Below are 16821 nucleotides of genomic sequence, written 5' to 3'. Positions count from 1 at the left end.
ACACTGAAAGAGAGCAGGATTACAAATAGGAATGTATGTCTATGGATTACAGGAAGAGCCTGTTAGGCCATCTAGTCCAGCATTCATTGTCACATGGTGGCCAACCAGCCGTGCACAGGAAACTCACAAACATGACAGAGTTGTTACTTCCTTGCAGCTGGTGTTTAAAATCTACTGGCTGTGAGTAATGAGTAGGTAGACATCCAATAATAGTAACTGAAAGACTCCCCCCCTCGAATTTGTCCAGTTCTCTTTGAAAATCACCCAAATATGGGACCATCACAGTGGTGGGTTGCAACCGGTACGCCCCGGTACGGGCGTACCAGTGCCTGCCAGGAGCACCAAGTACCGTTCCGGTATGGTGCTCTGGAGGGCCCGCCCACCCACCCGTGCTCCTTACCGGTATTTGAGGTTTTCGGGGCTTCTGCGTATGCACACAGAGTGTACGGCACCTGCTTGATGCTCCGCCGAGCATCAGGCGTCGCAAAGTGTTGTGGGCGGTAAGTACGCATGTGAACGCTGCACACGTTCATATGGTGGATGCCCGGGCCCGATGCACTGTACCGGTTTCAACGTGATCCGGAACCCTCCACTGGACCGTCATCACATCTGTCAGCAGTATAATGCAGTTGTAAAACGGAATAAGATATGGTTTGTATAATTTCCTACAAAATATGTCTGCCCTTGGTGTTTGCACAGTTAACCAGGTTTGATTGCAATGCCACAAGAAAATCTAATCCATTTTGGAAGCTGCCCTAGGACAGCTAAACAGCCTTTGGAATGGTCCCTATGTGAGTTGAAGGGGGATAGGAGATGTAAAAGCAAGTAATCCTGAGGATGTTTGAGAAAAATCCTTAGTCTCTATGCACTTTCTTTAAAGTAGCACAATTTTTAAACAAAGTTTAATTACAATCTTCTGTAGGAGTTGAATCAATATTTATTGCTACTGCACTTTAGCTGATTTAAAAGAAAAAAAATGAATAGCAATTGCCTGGCTCATTCACTTAAAAGCCTTCCCTTTCCTTGTGGTATTGCATGTAAGATTAACTTGGATTCAGCATTTCATAAGTCCTGAGTAGACAGAGATATTCTGCAAAATCGTCTTTTCAGAATATTGAACGTACATCAAATACGTCTGCAACCTTTGCCATCCCCAGGATGTACAGGAAGGCTTTACTGAATGTAGAATTTGGGTACCTGAGAATCTTGGTATCCTTAAAAATAAAATAAAGCTTCCAGTCCTTATGGTTAGAAAGAGACCCCTTCAAATGTATAGGAAATGTCATTTGTTAGTACTAGAGATGAAACTCTGGGAAGAGTCAATATTCTTTCTGTGTACAGTAAGATATGTGGAAAAAATGACCGAGATCAGAGTTCATTCATTTATTTAAGAAATTTATATTGCTACCTATTCACACATGGCGACTCAAGAAGGCTTACAAGAATATAAAAACCTCATATAAAAAACAATAAAACTAATAAAAGAGAGAATCATATAATGAATTAATAAAATAATATAATAAAATAATCCCAACCTTTCGAGGTTGGCGGTCCAGAGTGGGGGGAGTGGGGAAAGAGGGGATAGTTTTGTGAGAGGAGCAAGCATGTGTGCATGTAAATACCCTCTGCCTGCATGAGTGGGGCTGCAAGTGCCCGCATGAGTGGGGCTGCAATGCTTGCGGCGACATTCTCGCAAGGGAGGCTCTGCATGCACACGCGCACGCACCGGCCAGCTACTCCCATGGCCTAGTGGCCAATAGTCCATGGTCCAGTAGTGGGCTATGGCCCACAGGTTGGGGACGCCTGATTTGGATGCAATTTCAGATATCACATACTGTGTATCACATAGGTGCCAGGTTTCCGAAAGATGCCCTAATTAATTCATGGGCCTTGAGCCAAGTTTCAAAAGAAATCCAGTCATTTATTAGGAACACCATTTTGGCAATACCCCATTGCAGTTAGATCTGACCTCATTTAAATTATGGCTGAACTTTGCCCGTTTCTTCCCTCCCCTCAGTCTGTGTCATAAATCACATTCTCCAACGAGGTGCATGCCTCACAAGCCTGCTGTAGTAATCTGAGATCTGACTCTAGCCAAAGGTATGCGTGTAATGCACTCCCCCTCCCCACTTTCCACACCATGCCAACTTATAACAGACATGCAAATGCTTTATGAGTTGACATTAGGATCATTTCACATGTTACACATAGAGATAGTTCTTGCTTAACAATAGGTTGCTTAGTGTCAATGGACCCCTTCCCCAAAGCTAGGTATGATCCGGTTCTGACAACTACACACATGCAAGCACCCATACACATGACTAGTTGCACTGTTCCATGATCCCATGACTGATTTTCAATGTTTTTTCCAGTTTCCAGCCTTTTCAGTCAAATGGTGGCTACAGTTGCCCAATAGAAACCCTGCTGCTCCCTTTTTTAATGTTGCATAGAGATAAAAAGGGGGCAGGACTTTTATTCTTCAATCCATCTGAAGATGTCCCTCCTATCTGCTAATTTGAGTGTGATACTAGCACATCAGGAGCTGAGGTGGCGCAGTGGTTAAATGCAGCACTACGGGCTACTTCAGCTGACTGCAGTTCTGCAGTTTGGCTGTTCAAATCTCATCGGCTCAGGGTTGCTAATTTGAGTGTGATACTAGCACATCAGGAGCTGAGTGGCGCAGTGGTTAAATGCAGCACTACAGGCTACTTCAGCTGACTACAGTTCTGCAGTTCAGCTGTTCAAATCTCACCGGCTCAGGGTTGACTCAGCCTTCCATCCTTCCGAGGTGGGTAAAATGAGGACCCGGATTGTTGTTGGGGGCAATATGCTGACTCTGTAAACCGCTTAGAGAGGGCTGAAAGCCCTATGAAGCGGGATATAAGTCTAACTGCTATTGCTATTGCTATCAATCAAAGCTTTAGTGTCATCCTTTACCCAAAAATGATTCTATATCCCCTCATTGTGTATGCTTGCCACAATTGGTTTAGCTATGTTTTGGATCTTGGAGAAATGATTGTCAAAATGTGGCACATCTTACCATTATTTCTGGTTCGATCTATAGAAGGCCGGACCTGTTTTGGGGGGCTTCAGTCAATCACTTGGTCAACCTTCTTTTCTCTGCCTACTGTATCCATGAAAACTAGAAGACCTAGTTATTTGATCTCCCTTCCCTGGCAGACATGCATCTTAGCACTTAGTTAACTTCATAAATTAAAGCACATAAGAAAATCTAGCTCCTTGAGCTAGACACATGTATTTGTCTGCTTACTATTGAGAAATCTGCCATGACACAACACCGCTGATTGTCCTTTACATCTGCAAGGAAAAAATTAAATAAAGCTAGAGCTACGCTCACCAAGGTTATCATTGCCTTGTCCTAGAGTTGCGTGGGTACTGAATGTAATATGCAATGGCTGTACATCACCAGGAACATGTCTTGCATTAATGTTCTCCTGCATTGATATGCCAGTGTTTTCTGTGCCTTTGTTTTCTTTTAGGACACCTATGCCTGGTATGGAGACACACATTCCAGTCATTTTCCTTGATTTAAATGGTAAGTTTCACCATGGCAAATAATGTGAGATAAGAGTCTTATGAAGGAAGATGAATTTCAACAAAGGGGATACAAAAGGAGTATATTGAGGAGATCTGGGTGGGTGGAAAAACAGCCCTGTAAGAGGTCCTGTCAACCATGTATTCCTCATTTTCTTCTCCTTTATTTCCCTCACCCAAAACAAGAGCATTTGCTTTGTGCATTGCAACTTTGCCTTTTCACCTTGAAAAGTTCTTGGAGGCTATAAGAGATGCTGGGCGTCTAGTCTTAAGTAATGTCCCATGTTTACACTTAGGGAATGCGGCCCTCCATTTAACTTCTCTAACTATAAAAATATTCATCTTCTGGTCGAGAACATCTTGTTGGAGCAGCCATACAGATCAGCAATGGGATTCACTTTAGGTTTACCACCGGTTCACAACTTTGAGCGTGCACCTGCCTTCCGGGCATGCACTTTGCTCATGCATGCGGTGTGCACGCATGCACACGGCATCAAAAACAAGGCAACAGAAGACATTTTGGAGCTGAGACGGGTGGGAGGGCCCACCAGCAGTTCACCGCTACCGGTTCTTGTGAACTGTCCGAACCAGCTGAATACCACCTCTGATACAGATTTCTTACTTCACAGTGGAAACTCTCCATATATCTCCTTATGAGGATTGGATAAGGGAGAAAATAAAAACATTCCATTTTTGATAGTCAGATTGTTAGCCAGCTTACAAACTAATGGAAGCCAGGTTGAAACTCCTATGGCGAATATGGTCTACTATTGCCTACTCATCCTGTTTGAAGTAATTGTTTAAATGATATCTCAACCATTTATGGTGTGCTGGTATTTCTTTGAAACAAATAAATTTGGTAATTCAAGTAGGATGCTTACATGATTTAATCTAACAAAATATCCTCATCACAGGAAATAAGGTTTAGTTATTGTGCAACCTAAGAGTTTTATAATCACAGTTGTAAAATTGTGGGTTAAGATGAAGTTGCTTTAGACCAGTGTTTCTCAGCCTTGGCAGCTTTCAGATATGTGTAGACCTCAACTCCCAGAATTTCCCAGCCAGCAATCTGAAAAACTGCCAAAGTTGAAAAACACAGCATTAGACAAACACAGGTAGACCTCAAGTTACAACAGGTCTCTAAGTGACCATTTGAAGTTACAACCGACTAGATAAAGCAGACTTACAAACAGAATTTGATGTGCTGATGGTCAGTCTCCCTCTGCAGTCATGTGATCAAATTTTGGGCACTCAGCAACAGTCTCATGGTCATGTGAGCACATATTACAATGGGTTTTGCTGAAAATCAGCACTTCCGGTTATCTGTGGAGATTCTCAGTCATCTAGGTCATGGTTGTCCCAAAGGTGATTTTTTTCAAGAGGCAACGGGACTGTCTGATATTTCTTTGAAGACATTTCTCTTCTCATCCAAGAAGCTTCTTCAGCTCTAACTGGATGGTCCTTCCATTCCCCACCATGCAGTCATAGCTAAAGAAGCTTCTTGGGTGAGAAGTGAAACGTCTTCAAAGAAAAATCAGAAAGTCCTGTTGCCTCTTGAAAAAAATCACATTTTGGGACAGAACTTCCGGTTTTTAGCAAAATCATTCCTATAGTGAGCCATTGGTTCACTTAGTTTAACATCCACACAAAAAATATAAAATAAGTTTGTCGAGATACATAATCATTATGGTCTTATGTCAAGGACTACCTGTAGTACACTTGAGCTTCTATGTGCTTTGAAGCAACTTTTGAAAACTGAACCCAAACCACTTGCACAGCCATGGTGTCCAAACCTTCCTAAAAATATTATATTGTGCACAGCAGTTGCTTATGGAAGCTCTGTTTCTCTTCCCACTTTTACAGCAGATGACTTCAGCTCTCAGGATAATCTTGATGAGCCAGAAGCTGGTGGCTGGGATGCTACCCTTATTGCTGAAGATGAAGATGAATTCTTTGAGTTACAGATTGTAAAACACCACGAGAGTGAGGTAAGGCAGTACCCAAGCGGTGGAGCTGGAAGGCTCTCTTGCTGCTAATGGGAGATGTTACAACAGCCCTGGGAAATCATGGCATGATCCTTTGGTTCTTAATGGCTCCCACTCTACTAATGTATTTTGGAGTGAGTTTGAAATTTTAATTTATCATCTGAAAGTTAAAGGGAAAGGGGCAAATATTGTGTGTTGTTATTTCTTACTGAGATGGTCAACTGGTTCCTAGTTATGCTTTAAATTAGGAGTTCCCAACCCCCAGACTGTGGCCCAATATTGGGCCTCGAGCCCTTTGGAACTGGGCTGCGGAAGTGACTGGTGAGCGCATGCACGGATTCCCCATTTGCATGAGCAGCGGGCAAGTGTGAGTAAGTGTGCTCCATTTGCACAACTAATGGGCGCATATGCCTGCTGCTTGCGCAGGTGTGTGGTCACTCCATTTACACAAGAGGCAGGCCACTCATGCAAATGGAGCTGTGCATGCAAGGGTGTGCTTGCTTACCACTTATACAGAATCATTACTCCCTCCCTCCCTCCCCTGGGCTGGTCCATAAAGCCAGAATGATAGGGGAACTCTTCTTCTTTAAATAAATGCAGGTGGAGAAGAAAAGGGTTGCTGCTCCAAACAAAAAGAGTCAGTGCATACCAAAGCTAGCGTGTGAAAGAGAAAGGTTAGAGCCTAGCAATGTAGGTTAACATGTAAGTTTTCTGGGCAATGTGTTGTATTGTTGCTCTGTGAAGGGCCATTCCATCACATGAGCTCAGATATACAGGTTTATTATCTCATTGGAAAAAAATATGAATTTTTGATTTAGAGAAGTATATGTTGTTGAATTCCTTACCATGTGAATAGTAGATCTATTGTTGGCATATTAGGGAATAACTCAAGCATAACTTCAGATCACTTTCAGACCAAACTCTGGTGAACATATGGCTGAGGACACATCAGCAGAACCCTCCTCTTTATGGAGATTGAACTCCTGCCTTTGATCTCTCTCTCCTAGACATATCCTGCTGTTGACTGTATCTTCTCAATGTCTGGATTGAAACATGCCCCCTCCCTACCCCATGGACGTCCCTGCCCAGATGCTCCTGAAGGATTGTAGGGAATAGTGTGCGTGCGTGTGTGCGTGCGTACATGCATACGTGCATACATACATACACACACACACACACACACACACATACACATATACCATGTATATGTGTGTATGTGTGTGTGTGTGTGTGTGTATGTATGTGTGTGTATATATATATATATATATATATATATATATATATATATATATATATATATATATATATATATATATATATATATATATATATATATATATATATATATATATATATATATATAGCAATGTATATATATTTCATAATACATATATATGTACATATACTTCATAGTACATTCCATGGGTAAACACAATGAATTGTTTTTAGACATGTGGGATGTCGTCTTTTTTTGGAAAACAAAATAAAGCACAAAGTTACTATGTAAGTTGCCCACTAGGTTTGAATTGGTACTAAGAGTGGCAGAGTGCAAAGTTTTGTAATACCATAACTTCAGACTGGTTATAGTCTGCCTTTTATTTTCCTGGATGATTTTGCAGGTGAAAGCTGAAGCTTCCTGGGATTCCACAGTTCACAACTGTGCACAGCTTAGCAGAGGAACAATGGCTGAACAGAGAGTCTTCCTGATTGTGAGAGTTGCAGTACAGCTCAGCCATCCAGCAGAAATGCAGCTTGTTCTTCGTAAGCGGATCTGCGTCAATGTTTATGGCAAACAGGTACACTATTAAAACCATTACCTTTCTGGATGAAGCCAAAATCCATGTAGCCAGCCATTTGGTCTTCCAATAGCTACTAGCCAGATAGATCATTTAAATCCCAAGTTAAAATATATAGAATGGAATGGCTTCTCCCTGTAGTCCTTGACTTACAACAGTTCATTTAGTGATTGTTTGAAGTTACAGCATTCCTGAAAAAAGAGACTTATGACCATTTTTCACAATTATGACCTTTGTAGAATCCCCATAGTCACGTGATAAATATTCAGACACTTAGCATACAAATTGGGTATATCTATGTAGTTTGATGAAAAGAAGGACTAGGGGTGACACGATAGCAGTGTTCCAATATCTCAGGGGCATCTAGCTAAGAGTCAAGCTATTCTCCAAAGCACCTGAGGGGAGGACAAGAAGCAATGGATGGAAACAAATCAAGGAAAGAAACAACTTAGAACTAAGGAGAAATTTCCAGACAGTGAGAATAATTAATCAGTGGAACAACTTGCCTCCAGAAGTTGTAAATGCTCCAACACTGGAAGTTTTTAAGAAGAGATTGGATTTGTCTGAAATGGTATAAGGTTTCCTGCCTAAGGAGTGGGTTGGACTAGAAGACTTCCAAGGTCCCCTCCAACTCTGTTTTTCTATTCTATTCTACTCTACTCTACTCTATTTCATCATGTTTCCCCTTCTCTAGCCAGCCTGCCAGAATTCTAGAAATTGTAAATACATCTAAGACATCAGACTGGGGGAAATTGTTTAATAGACTTTAATGGATGCTGTGTTCCATATATTGGTTCAGATTTTCTTTTTTCTTTTAGAAAGCTATTTAAATTCATAGACATTTTCACATCCTTTTAGTATCCAGGCATGTTTATCAAGGGATAAACTATTGGTGAAACTATATTCTCTTACATTTTGCTATCTTTTTGCTGCTGATATTAACTGATATCAAAGCTTCTTAAATATTTTGGGCAGGAACTTTTTTCTCTCTTAAATGAGGGTGTTTTTGTTATGATTGAGTGGTTAGGATCCTTTATTGCATCCTTGACTGTGGTTATGCTGGAGTTCAGATGTACTTTCACAGTGTCTTCATGTGCAAAGGCTTTCAGTTTGTTTTTGTGGTTTTGGGCAGTAGGGAGCAGAGTATACTATCAATAGTGTGCATATTGTTGCAGTGAAAAGGTGATCTAAGATCATTATTCATGACTGTAACTTTTAGAATTCTGAAGGGTGATATTCCATCAAATATCTCAACATGATAGAGACTGAATGTACTAGGACAAAAATATAATTATTATTAAATGTGTAAATGTACTTAAATGTATTCAGTTAAAAAAAACAGCTTCCTTTTATCAGAAGGTCTTCAGTGACAGCTTAAATCGATTTTGGGATTTATCAGTTAGACTCCAGTTGTTTGTACTCAAACCTTGGTGGAAGAAGTGCTACATTCAGTACGATTGGAATTCACATGTATTTTTCCATCTATTGAGTGGTTTTAGACTTTAGTCTGGGGTATTCTCTGTAGCCAGATTTCCTTATCTAATTGACTGTTTTTTCCCTTTCTTTCATTGTTCCTTCCTCCTGATTCCATGGCAGTTGCTAGAATGCTGCATACAGGTTCCACAAGGGTAGTAATATTATCACTTTTGCAACCAGTATCTTTTTCTGTATGGCTTCTGTGTGTGCAAGAAGCTGAAGTATTGAGGATCATTCATGTTGTCAGCATTGTTTACTGCTGAAATAGATAGTTCATCTCACAGTGACTTTTATAGGCAGCATTTGATAGGTTGTACCTTAATGAGCTTTTCTGCATGTTAGCAAAACACGCTTCAGCAAATCTATGCTGCCAGCAGATTGTCCCATATCTCATCAACCCACATAGTCAATATTGTTTGGTGACATTTGTAATAGAAACTTTGTTTTTGCTGTGTGTTGAAATGTTACGGATGTTGTTGTTGGATTCTTGGTTTGTGCTTTATCTGCCTCACTTATTTCTGCCTTGCTCTCCAACAGCTCAGTTCTGAGGGAGGGTGAGATACTAGAAAGAAGATGCTTAAACAAATCAAGAGACACAGATTGTGTAAACATTTCCAGAGACCTAGTCTTGCTGGTTTATTGCCCCACGTAAATTATAATGGCATAAAATAGCCATTTCCAAACTCCAGATGTGTGGATCTCATCTTCCAGTATTCTCAGCAATAGCCATGCCAACTGGGGATTGAGTCCCACATCTGGTGAGTACCCAAATGGGAGAAGATCTTTTCAGAAAAGGAGATGAAACTGGGTGATAACTCTAGGGTACTCAGTGATATTCTCCTTGGGCTACTAAAATTGGATACCCAACAAATTTTTTAGAAGCTTGAGATAATTTATATTTGTTTGGCCTTACAGCAAGGTATTCATGTGATAAACTATCTGAGATTAATCTAGAAAAGAATCCAGAAAAGAGTCTCACAGGCATATAGCCCTTCCGTAATAGAAAGAGGAGTCATATATTGTTTCAGATTTTTGGCTTATCTTTCCTCTGGCTGGCAGCAGTTTCCCAAAATTTCAAATGGGGGACAGCTTCTAGAGATCATTTTATTGGAGATGTTGGAGATCAAAGTTTCAAAGCATGCTCTCTGCCATTGACCATGGATAGCCAATGCCAAAGATGCTCAGTTGGTGTAGTTCATTACATCCATAAATTCTCTCCAAATGTGTTTTCTATGCAGTTTGCTAAACTCTCTGGGCTATTTAGCTAGTCTGTCTATTGTCAATACTCAATCCAAACATGTGTCACAAAACTGTATCAATAACCTTCCCAAGTACCTAGCAACTTCGGATGACTCATCTCTGCATTAATTCAGGAGTCAAGATTTTAACCTCATGCACCTTCCTGTCAGAATAAACAATGTCACTGATCCTCTTAAATCATTGTTTGTAATGATCCCTGTGGCCTGGGATTCAGAAATCAGGCTTGTTGGCAATTCAAAGCACCAGTAATTCCAAGCTCACAAGTAAATATGCACATGCATAGGGGGGGAAAAATACTCAGCATGACAATTAAGCGGTCACCTTGTCAGCATTCTGTAATGATCCAAGTATCAAGCATAAAGAATTTGGGATCAATCCATGTATTTGCTTCCTGGGAACCTGAGCAATGTTTGACCCCTCTCTACCTTTCTTTAATGGGACACAAGCCTGCTTGAACCCACCCAGATCCCCACATCTTTCCACATTGTGGGAAGGAAATATTAAAGGGTTCCAAAACTGGAGTCATTTCACAACGTATGAATATAACTCACATAAGGGGATTTTGGTAGTAGGATCGGGAAAGTAATATGTTTAACTGGGTACAAAGGAAGGTGCTTTATTAAAAGTGAATGAGCTTGTCATTCATTTGTAACATATATGGCCGTGATGGTGAACCTATAGCAATAGCAGTTAGACTTATATACCGCTTCATAGGGCTTTCAGCCCTCTCTAAGCAGTTTACAGAGTCAGCATATCATCCCCATAGTCTGGGTCCTCATTTCACCCACTTCGGAAGGATGGAAGGCTGAGTCAACCTTGAGCTGGTGAGATTAGAACCGCTGAACTTCAGATAACAGTCAGCTGAAGTGGCCTGCAGTACTGCACCCTAACCACTGCGCCACCTCGGCACATGTGCCACAGGTGACACGCAGAACCTTCTCTGTGGGCATGCACACTGTCACCAGCTGCTCTTCTGTTTTCTGGCATGCGCATGCACACCAACCAACTGATCGTCACTCGTGCCAGAGCCCCGGAAACCCGAAGACCAGCTAGCCGGTGCGCATGCACACGCCGGCCATCTGGTCTTTGGGTTTCCAGGGGTTCGGCGTGCATGCGCATGCCATCACTGATATATGGCATGGAGCTGGCCAAGGGAGTATTGTCCACCACACAAATGGGCTTTCCAAAAATTAAATAGCTCTGTTTTGTCTTTCCTTTGGCTAATCTGTTGTTTGCTTTTCTTTCATGCTAAATAATCTGCTACTGATATGAATATTGGTTTAACCTTACCGAAAGAGAGATGCCTGTTATTCGTATTGATTTATATGAAACTACAAGGTCTCTTTTTCATCTCTAGGGTTTTGCTCAGAGTTTGCTGAGAATAATGTCTTCCCGGAGTTCTGTACCTGGCTGTGGAATCACCTTTGAAATTGTTTCAAATATCCCAGAGGTGAATATTATGGGGAAATCAAGTAATGTTGCTTCTAAATATGTCCATGAAAATGCAAGCCAATTTCCTTTGCTAGTCTTATAGGGCAGGGGTCTCTAACCTTGGCAACTTTAAGCCTGGTGGACTTCAACTCCCAGAATTCTGGGAGTTGAAGTCCTCCAGGCTTAAAGTTGCCAAGGCTGGAAACCCCTGTTATAGGGTATACAACCATATGTTTCCCAAATCACATCCTAAGACAATCCACATGTTGGGTTTTTAACATATAGTTACAACCGATTGGGACAATTTCCCATAGAGGTTTCAAAGGGGAGGAAAAGCTAGGAAGAAACCTCTTCCAAAATCCTAGTTTCAACATGGGCCATGTTAGGAATACGCATCTAGCAATTCAACTCATTTTATTTTAGAGACCCTGTTTTTAGTGCTTAATTCTATCTATCTACACATGCTTTCAGTTACTTGGAGGTAAAAATGAACAGACCAGTTTCTTTCTATGCCATGACTACTTTTCAAATATCTGTGAAGTCTACTCTGTCTCATTTCTGCACCTAGGCTTTTAAAAAGTTTTTAAGAAGCACACAAAGGCATTTGTATTTAAAACGCTTAACTTAAAAAAACTTGAAGAACTTTCAGTAGTTGAATGAATATTGACTATTGAAAAGCACCTTATTTAAATTTAGTCTTTAGTCTACCTGAGATGTGCCAATTTTGTGTATATCGGAGTGTGTCTGTGTATGAGAGAAGATAGAGAGAGAGAATGAGGTAATATTTCTTCAGCTATACCAGAGATCGGCAACCTGTGGCTCTGGAGCTGCATGTGGCTCTTTCATCCTTCTGCTGCAGCTCCCTGTTGCCGGTCAGCTCCACAATTGATAGGGCTTTCAGTTAGGACAGGGAGAGGAAAAAGGATGTCACACTTGGAGGAAACTCTATGGTGGGGGAACCAGACTTTTGGTTCGCAAACAATATTCCACCCTAGGAAGAAACTCTATGATGGGGGAACCGGACTTCCAGTCAACAGAGGAAAAAGGATGCCACACTAGGAGGATACTCTATGGTGGGGGAATTGGACTTCTGGTCAGCTCCATTATTGAACAAAGGGCTTCTGGTTAGGACCTTTGTGGCTCTTCATGTGTTTAAGGTTGCTGACCCCTGAGCTATACAGAGATACTTTTGAAGGGGTTTCTGCTCCCCATTAGTTCTAAACTTGCCATCACAAATATAGCTTAGCATGTTAAGTGTCCTGTGACCTATGTTTCTTTTACTTGTTATGTGCCGATGGGCTCGCTAACTTGAGAGGCTTTCTCTTTCAGGATGCTCAGGGGGCAGAGGAACGTGAGGCATTAGCAAGAATGGCGGCCAATCTTGAAGACGCAGCTTCTGCTGCTTCAGAAGTCCATATAGAAAAATACCTTCGAAGTGTGTTGGCTGTAGAAAACATCCTTACCCTTGATCGGTTGCGCCAGGTTAGTTCATTGTAAGGGAAAGTTCTACAAGGTGTGGAAAACTTTCATAGGCTATAGGATACAGTGTCATTTTTGGGGTACACTTCAGTAGCAAAGTGCATGAAACCACATCATAAATGAGGAAGGCTGATAGGGCATTGCCTATTCCAGTGATGTGAACCTTTGGCACACATGCCACAGGTGGCACGTGGAGCTTCCTCTCTAGGGACGTGAGCCGTCACCCCAGCTTAGCTCCACCACGCATGCACGTGTGCCTCCCACTGATTTTCAGGTCTCTACCACACATGTGTGGGGAGCGGGCCCAAAATGGGGTGTGGGGGGGAGGTCGTGCGTGCATGCACGGGGGAAAGGGGAACAAGCATGCACAGGGTGGCAGGGCACGCGGGGGGTATGTCGTACACACATTGCATTATGGGTGTAAGCATGCACACACACACACACTTTCAACATGTGACGACAAAAAGGTTAGCCGTCACTGGCCTATTCTAAGGCTTATCCTGAAGGTTTCATCTGTTTCTCATCTAAAAATCCCAGGAAACATGTCAGATACTGGCATTGAAGATTAGCCCCAAGGGCAAGGGTAGGTTCCGGCAGAGACTATTGCCGGTTCGCTCAGGGATGCATTGCGCATGCATGTGCAGTACAACTAAAATTGCTCTGTGCATGTGCAGAAGCAAAAAACAAGATGGCGCTGCCAACGGGAGAACCAGTTCAGGGGTCTGCCAGGCCTGGGTTGCTGCCAATTCCAGCGACCCAAGCCACCAAGCTACTACCGGTTTGGCCGAACTGGTCCGAACCGGTAGCAACCCATCACTGCCCAAGAGCCCTAAAAAGAAGGTGTTGGCTCTCTATGTTCCAACTCTAGCTATAACCCCTGTGATTTAGGACTTATGTTATTTTAAAATAGTAGTAATACATTGTGTTGAATTTCAAATGTATGATCCTGAAGGCTTCTGGAGCTATACACCAGCTTCAAGATGTGGAACTGTAACATCTACTCTAACTTTATTGTTAAAGGCCTAAAAACTAAAGTGGTCTCCTATGTTGATGAACCAATTTATTTTATTGTATTTGATATCTCACTTCCAAAGAAAATAGAACAGCAAGAAAACAGAACAACAATGGAGCAATTTCCAAAGAAAATAGAATAGGGGGCAGCGATCATGTTTATACATAAAGCTTCACTGTATTCAAACAAAGGGTAATCTAAAAAAAAGACTGTTTTCAAGTAATATTTTCATTAGTCTAATTAATAATAAATGACAATTATACTAGTAAATGGGTAGAATTTTGTTGAAAAAGCACTAACATTGAGAAGGAATGGCTCTTTCACATTGTGTTTTTTTTCCTGTTTGTAAATTTTTAGAGTAATAGCTTTGAAACAGGAGGATTCTCCCCTTCCATGGGAGACAGGGGTCAGCCCCACTGTGTTCTAATACTTTCAACCCAGAAGTGGGTTAACCACTAGCAGAGGGGTCTTTTCAGTATTTGTAGGGAAGGGAAAGCAATCATTTCTTACTATATTATCGTATTATCATTATAACATAATGACTAGATCTTTACTTTTGGGAAAATTGGTGTATTGTTTTTTGGGTGGGTTCAGTGTTGTCTTATGCCAAAGTTGGATTCATGTTGTTATCCAAGGAGGTCTGCATGCAGTATTACACTGCATTTATATGACAGTTTGTTCCAGTCTCTGATTACGTGCATATCTTAGCTGTCTCCAGTGAGATATATTGGGCTACATTTTCCATCAATTCCAAGCCAGTAACAGTCACTTGCATAAATGTTCTCAACGGTCCCTACAGAAGTGCCTAACATTCCTTGCCCTTGATTCAGTTCAAATTTGCTTCTGTTTGTAAATGAATATTCGAGAAAGAATGATCTGTTTTCTTCCTTGCAGGAGATTGCTGTGAAGGAACATCTAACAGGCAAGGGAAAACTTTATCGGAGGAGTCTCAGTTCACCAAATGTCAATCGAGTGAGTCTATAATACTAGAGCTGAAATCCTCCCAAGACATAGTTGGGAGAGGGTGGAGAGAAGAAAAGAGGGGCTCCACATTGAGTTTGTAGGAAGATAAGGAGCATTTCTTCATCTGATAACGTCCTATTGGGGTCCTACTGAAGGCATAGGAAGTATCTTCACCTTCTGGTGTGCTGTTGGCCTCTATGTTTGCTGTAAGTCTTGCAGACTGAAGGCTCTGTTTGAAAGTCACAATTTTATTGTTACTCTTTCAGCTATCGAGTAGCCGCCAAGATCTAAATCCATCATACAGCCTTGCTTCTTACAAAGTAAGCATTTGGTTTGTTAGTGAATTTCTTTATTGTGTTTAAGAGGTTGCACTTTTTCAGAAAAATAGGAATTTAACTGTTTGGGAAAATTGATTTTGAAAACTGGTTTGCCTATTTTTTAACTATTAAGAGTTCTAAACTGAGGTGTTTGATTTAACTAAGATGTGGTTGGGTTGTGGTTGTTAAAAGACATACTTTATTTTCTGTCTATGGTTTTATACCCAAATCACTCTTAAAAATCAAAACTATAATATCAATTAATTGTGCTATGTGGTATTAATTTAGATTATATAGGTAATATAATCTCAATTTACGACCACAATTGAGTCCAGAATCTCGACCGTTGAGCAAGGTTGATCATTAAATGAAATGCTTCGCTCAACAACTGCAATCCTGGTATTTTCCTGTTGCAGTCATTAAGTGATCACATAGGTGGTTAAGAGGAATGTAAGGCTGTGCCTCAAGGAATGGGAGTCCAGCGTAGGCCACGCACACAAGCCATGCACAAGCTGGGGTGTGTATATGTGTGTGTGTGTGTGTGGTGCAGTGTGGTGCAAAGCTGTAACAACCTCAGCCTATTAGCCTTGCAATGTGGCACTCGTTGGCAGCAGCACCAGGCCTGTGTCAGGGCCTAAAGTAGAGACCTGGGGCTCTCAGCACTGTCAGCCAGCTGTCACTGCCCCAAGCCTCAACTTCAGCCCTGGCACGACTATGGCAACTGAGGAATGCTGCCCAGCTTCCCACATCTGCTTGTGTCCTCCCTAATCTAGGCTACCCGGTGCAGCATCACTCAGCAGCACTGAGCTTGAAATAGAGGCCTGAGGCCTTCAGCAGCCTCAGCCAGCTGCCATCACTCCAGGCCTCATTTCATTTCTTCTTTTAATTTCTTTTTTCCCCCTCTTTCTCTTTTTTTCTTTTTTTAAAGGGTAGGTTTTTTTTAAAAAAAAATTATGTCTATTGTAATGACGAAGGGAATTATAACTTTCCCAATTTTCAGCTATATCTTTGGGCCTAAATTTTGGATCAGTCTTCTAATGGGACACGTGATCAAGTCCACTGTTGGCCCAGAGTTATTGTGTGATCCCTTTAAGATCATGGCAGGGGCGTCGTTCTATTTTGAGCCCAGGCCCATGTGGAAGATGCTGAGATTTCATAATGTAAGCTTGTTGTATGAATGAGGGTTCCCAGTTTGAAAAAAGCAGGTAAATCTTTTGGAAGGGAAGTCATGGCCAAGTAGGAGTATTTATAGTTTTGTTCATGTCTAGATACTTCCTGTTTCCTAGTGTTTGTAGTTGACTGCTGAATTCCAAAGAACCCACAAATAGTTCAAGAGTCCTTGAACAATAGCATTTTCAGTAGGAAGAATAATTCATAATCTGAAAATTCATTGTTTCTCTTTCCTTTTTTTATGTGTCTGTTTGTTTCTTAACCCTTCAACGATATCCATCCCTCATTGCATGTGTTGTGTCAGTGTCCCAAGGTCATGGCAGAGGTAACAGATTCATTAGATTCATCTAATGAACAGGATAAACACAGTATCCCTT

The 16821-nt window shown here is 41.4% G+C and overlaps 1 protein-coding gene across 3 annotated transcripts in view; it reads left to right on the top strand.

Annotated features, from left to right (window-relative positions):
* The window catches only part of KIF13B (kinesin family member 13B), a 149173-nt gene that overhangs the window by 110063 nt on the left and 22289 nt on the right, over window positions 1–16821 (top strand). For 2 of the 3 annotated variants that reach the window (XM_087717471.1, XM_087717468.1), the window contains exons 29-36: window positions 3501–3556; window positions 5419–5543; window positions 7160–7336; window positions 11430–11522; window positions 12833–12985; window positions 14889–14966; window positions 15224–15277; window positions 16749–16769. In XM_087717471.1, the coding sequence (XP_087573597.1) occupies window positions 3501–3556; window positions 5419–5543; window positions 7160–7336; window positions 11430–11522; window positions 12833–12985; window positions 14889–14966; window positions 15224–15277; window positions 16749–16769 (757 nt within the window). The remainder of the gene's footprint in view (window positions 1–3500; window positions 3557–5418; window positions 5544–7159; window positions 7337–11429; window positions 11523–12832; window positions 12986–14888; window positions 14967–15223; window positions 15278–16748; window positions 16770–16821) is intronic. The other variant, XM_087717469.1, reaches the window with a different exon arrangement.

The sequence above is a fragment of the Thamnophis sirtalis genome, unplaced genomic scaffold (assembly GCF_051295495.1).
Source record: "Thamnophis sirtalis isolate CommonGarterSnake01/CBP01778 unplaced genomic scaffold, rThaSir2_p1.2 scaffold_6, whole genome shotgun sequence".
NCBI lineage: Eukaryota > Metazoa > Chordata > Lepidosauria > Squamata > Natricidae > Thamnophis > Thamnophis sirtalis.
The sequence above is the reverse complement of the archived record's forward strand: the minus strand, read 5'-3'. Positions and strand labels throughout refer to the sequence as shown.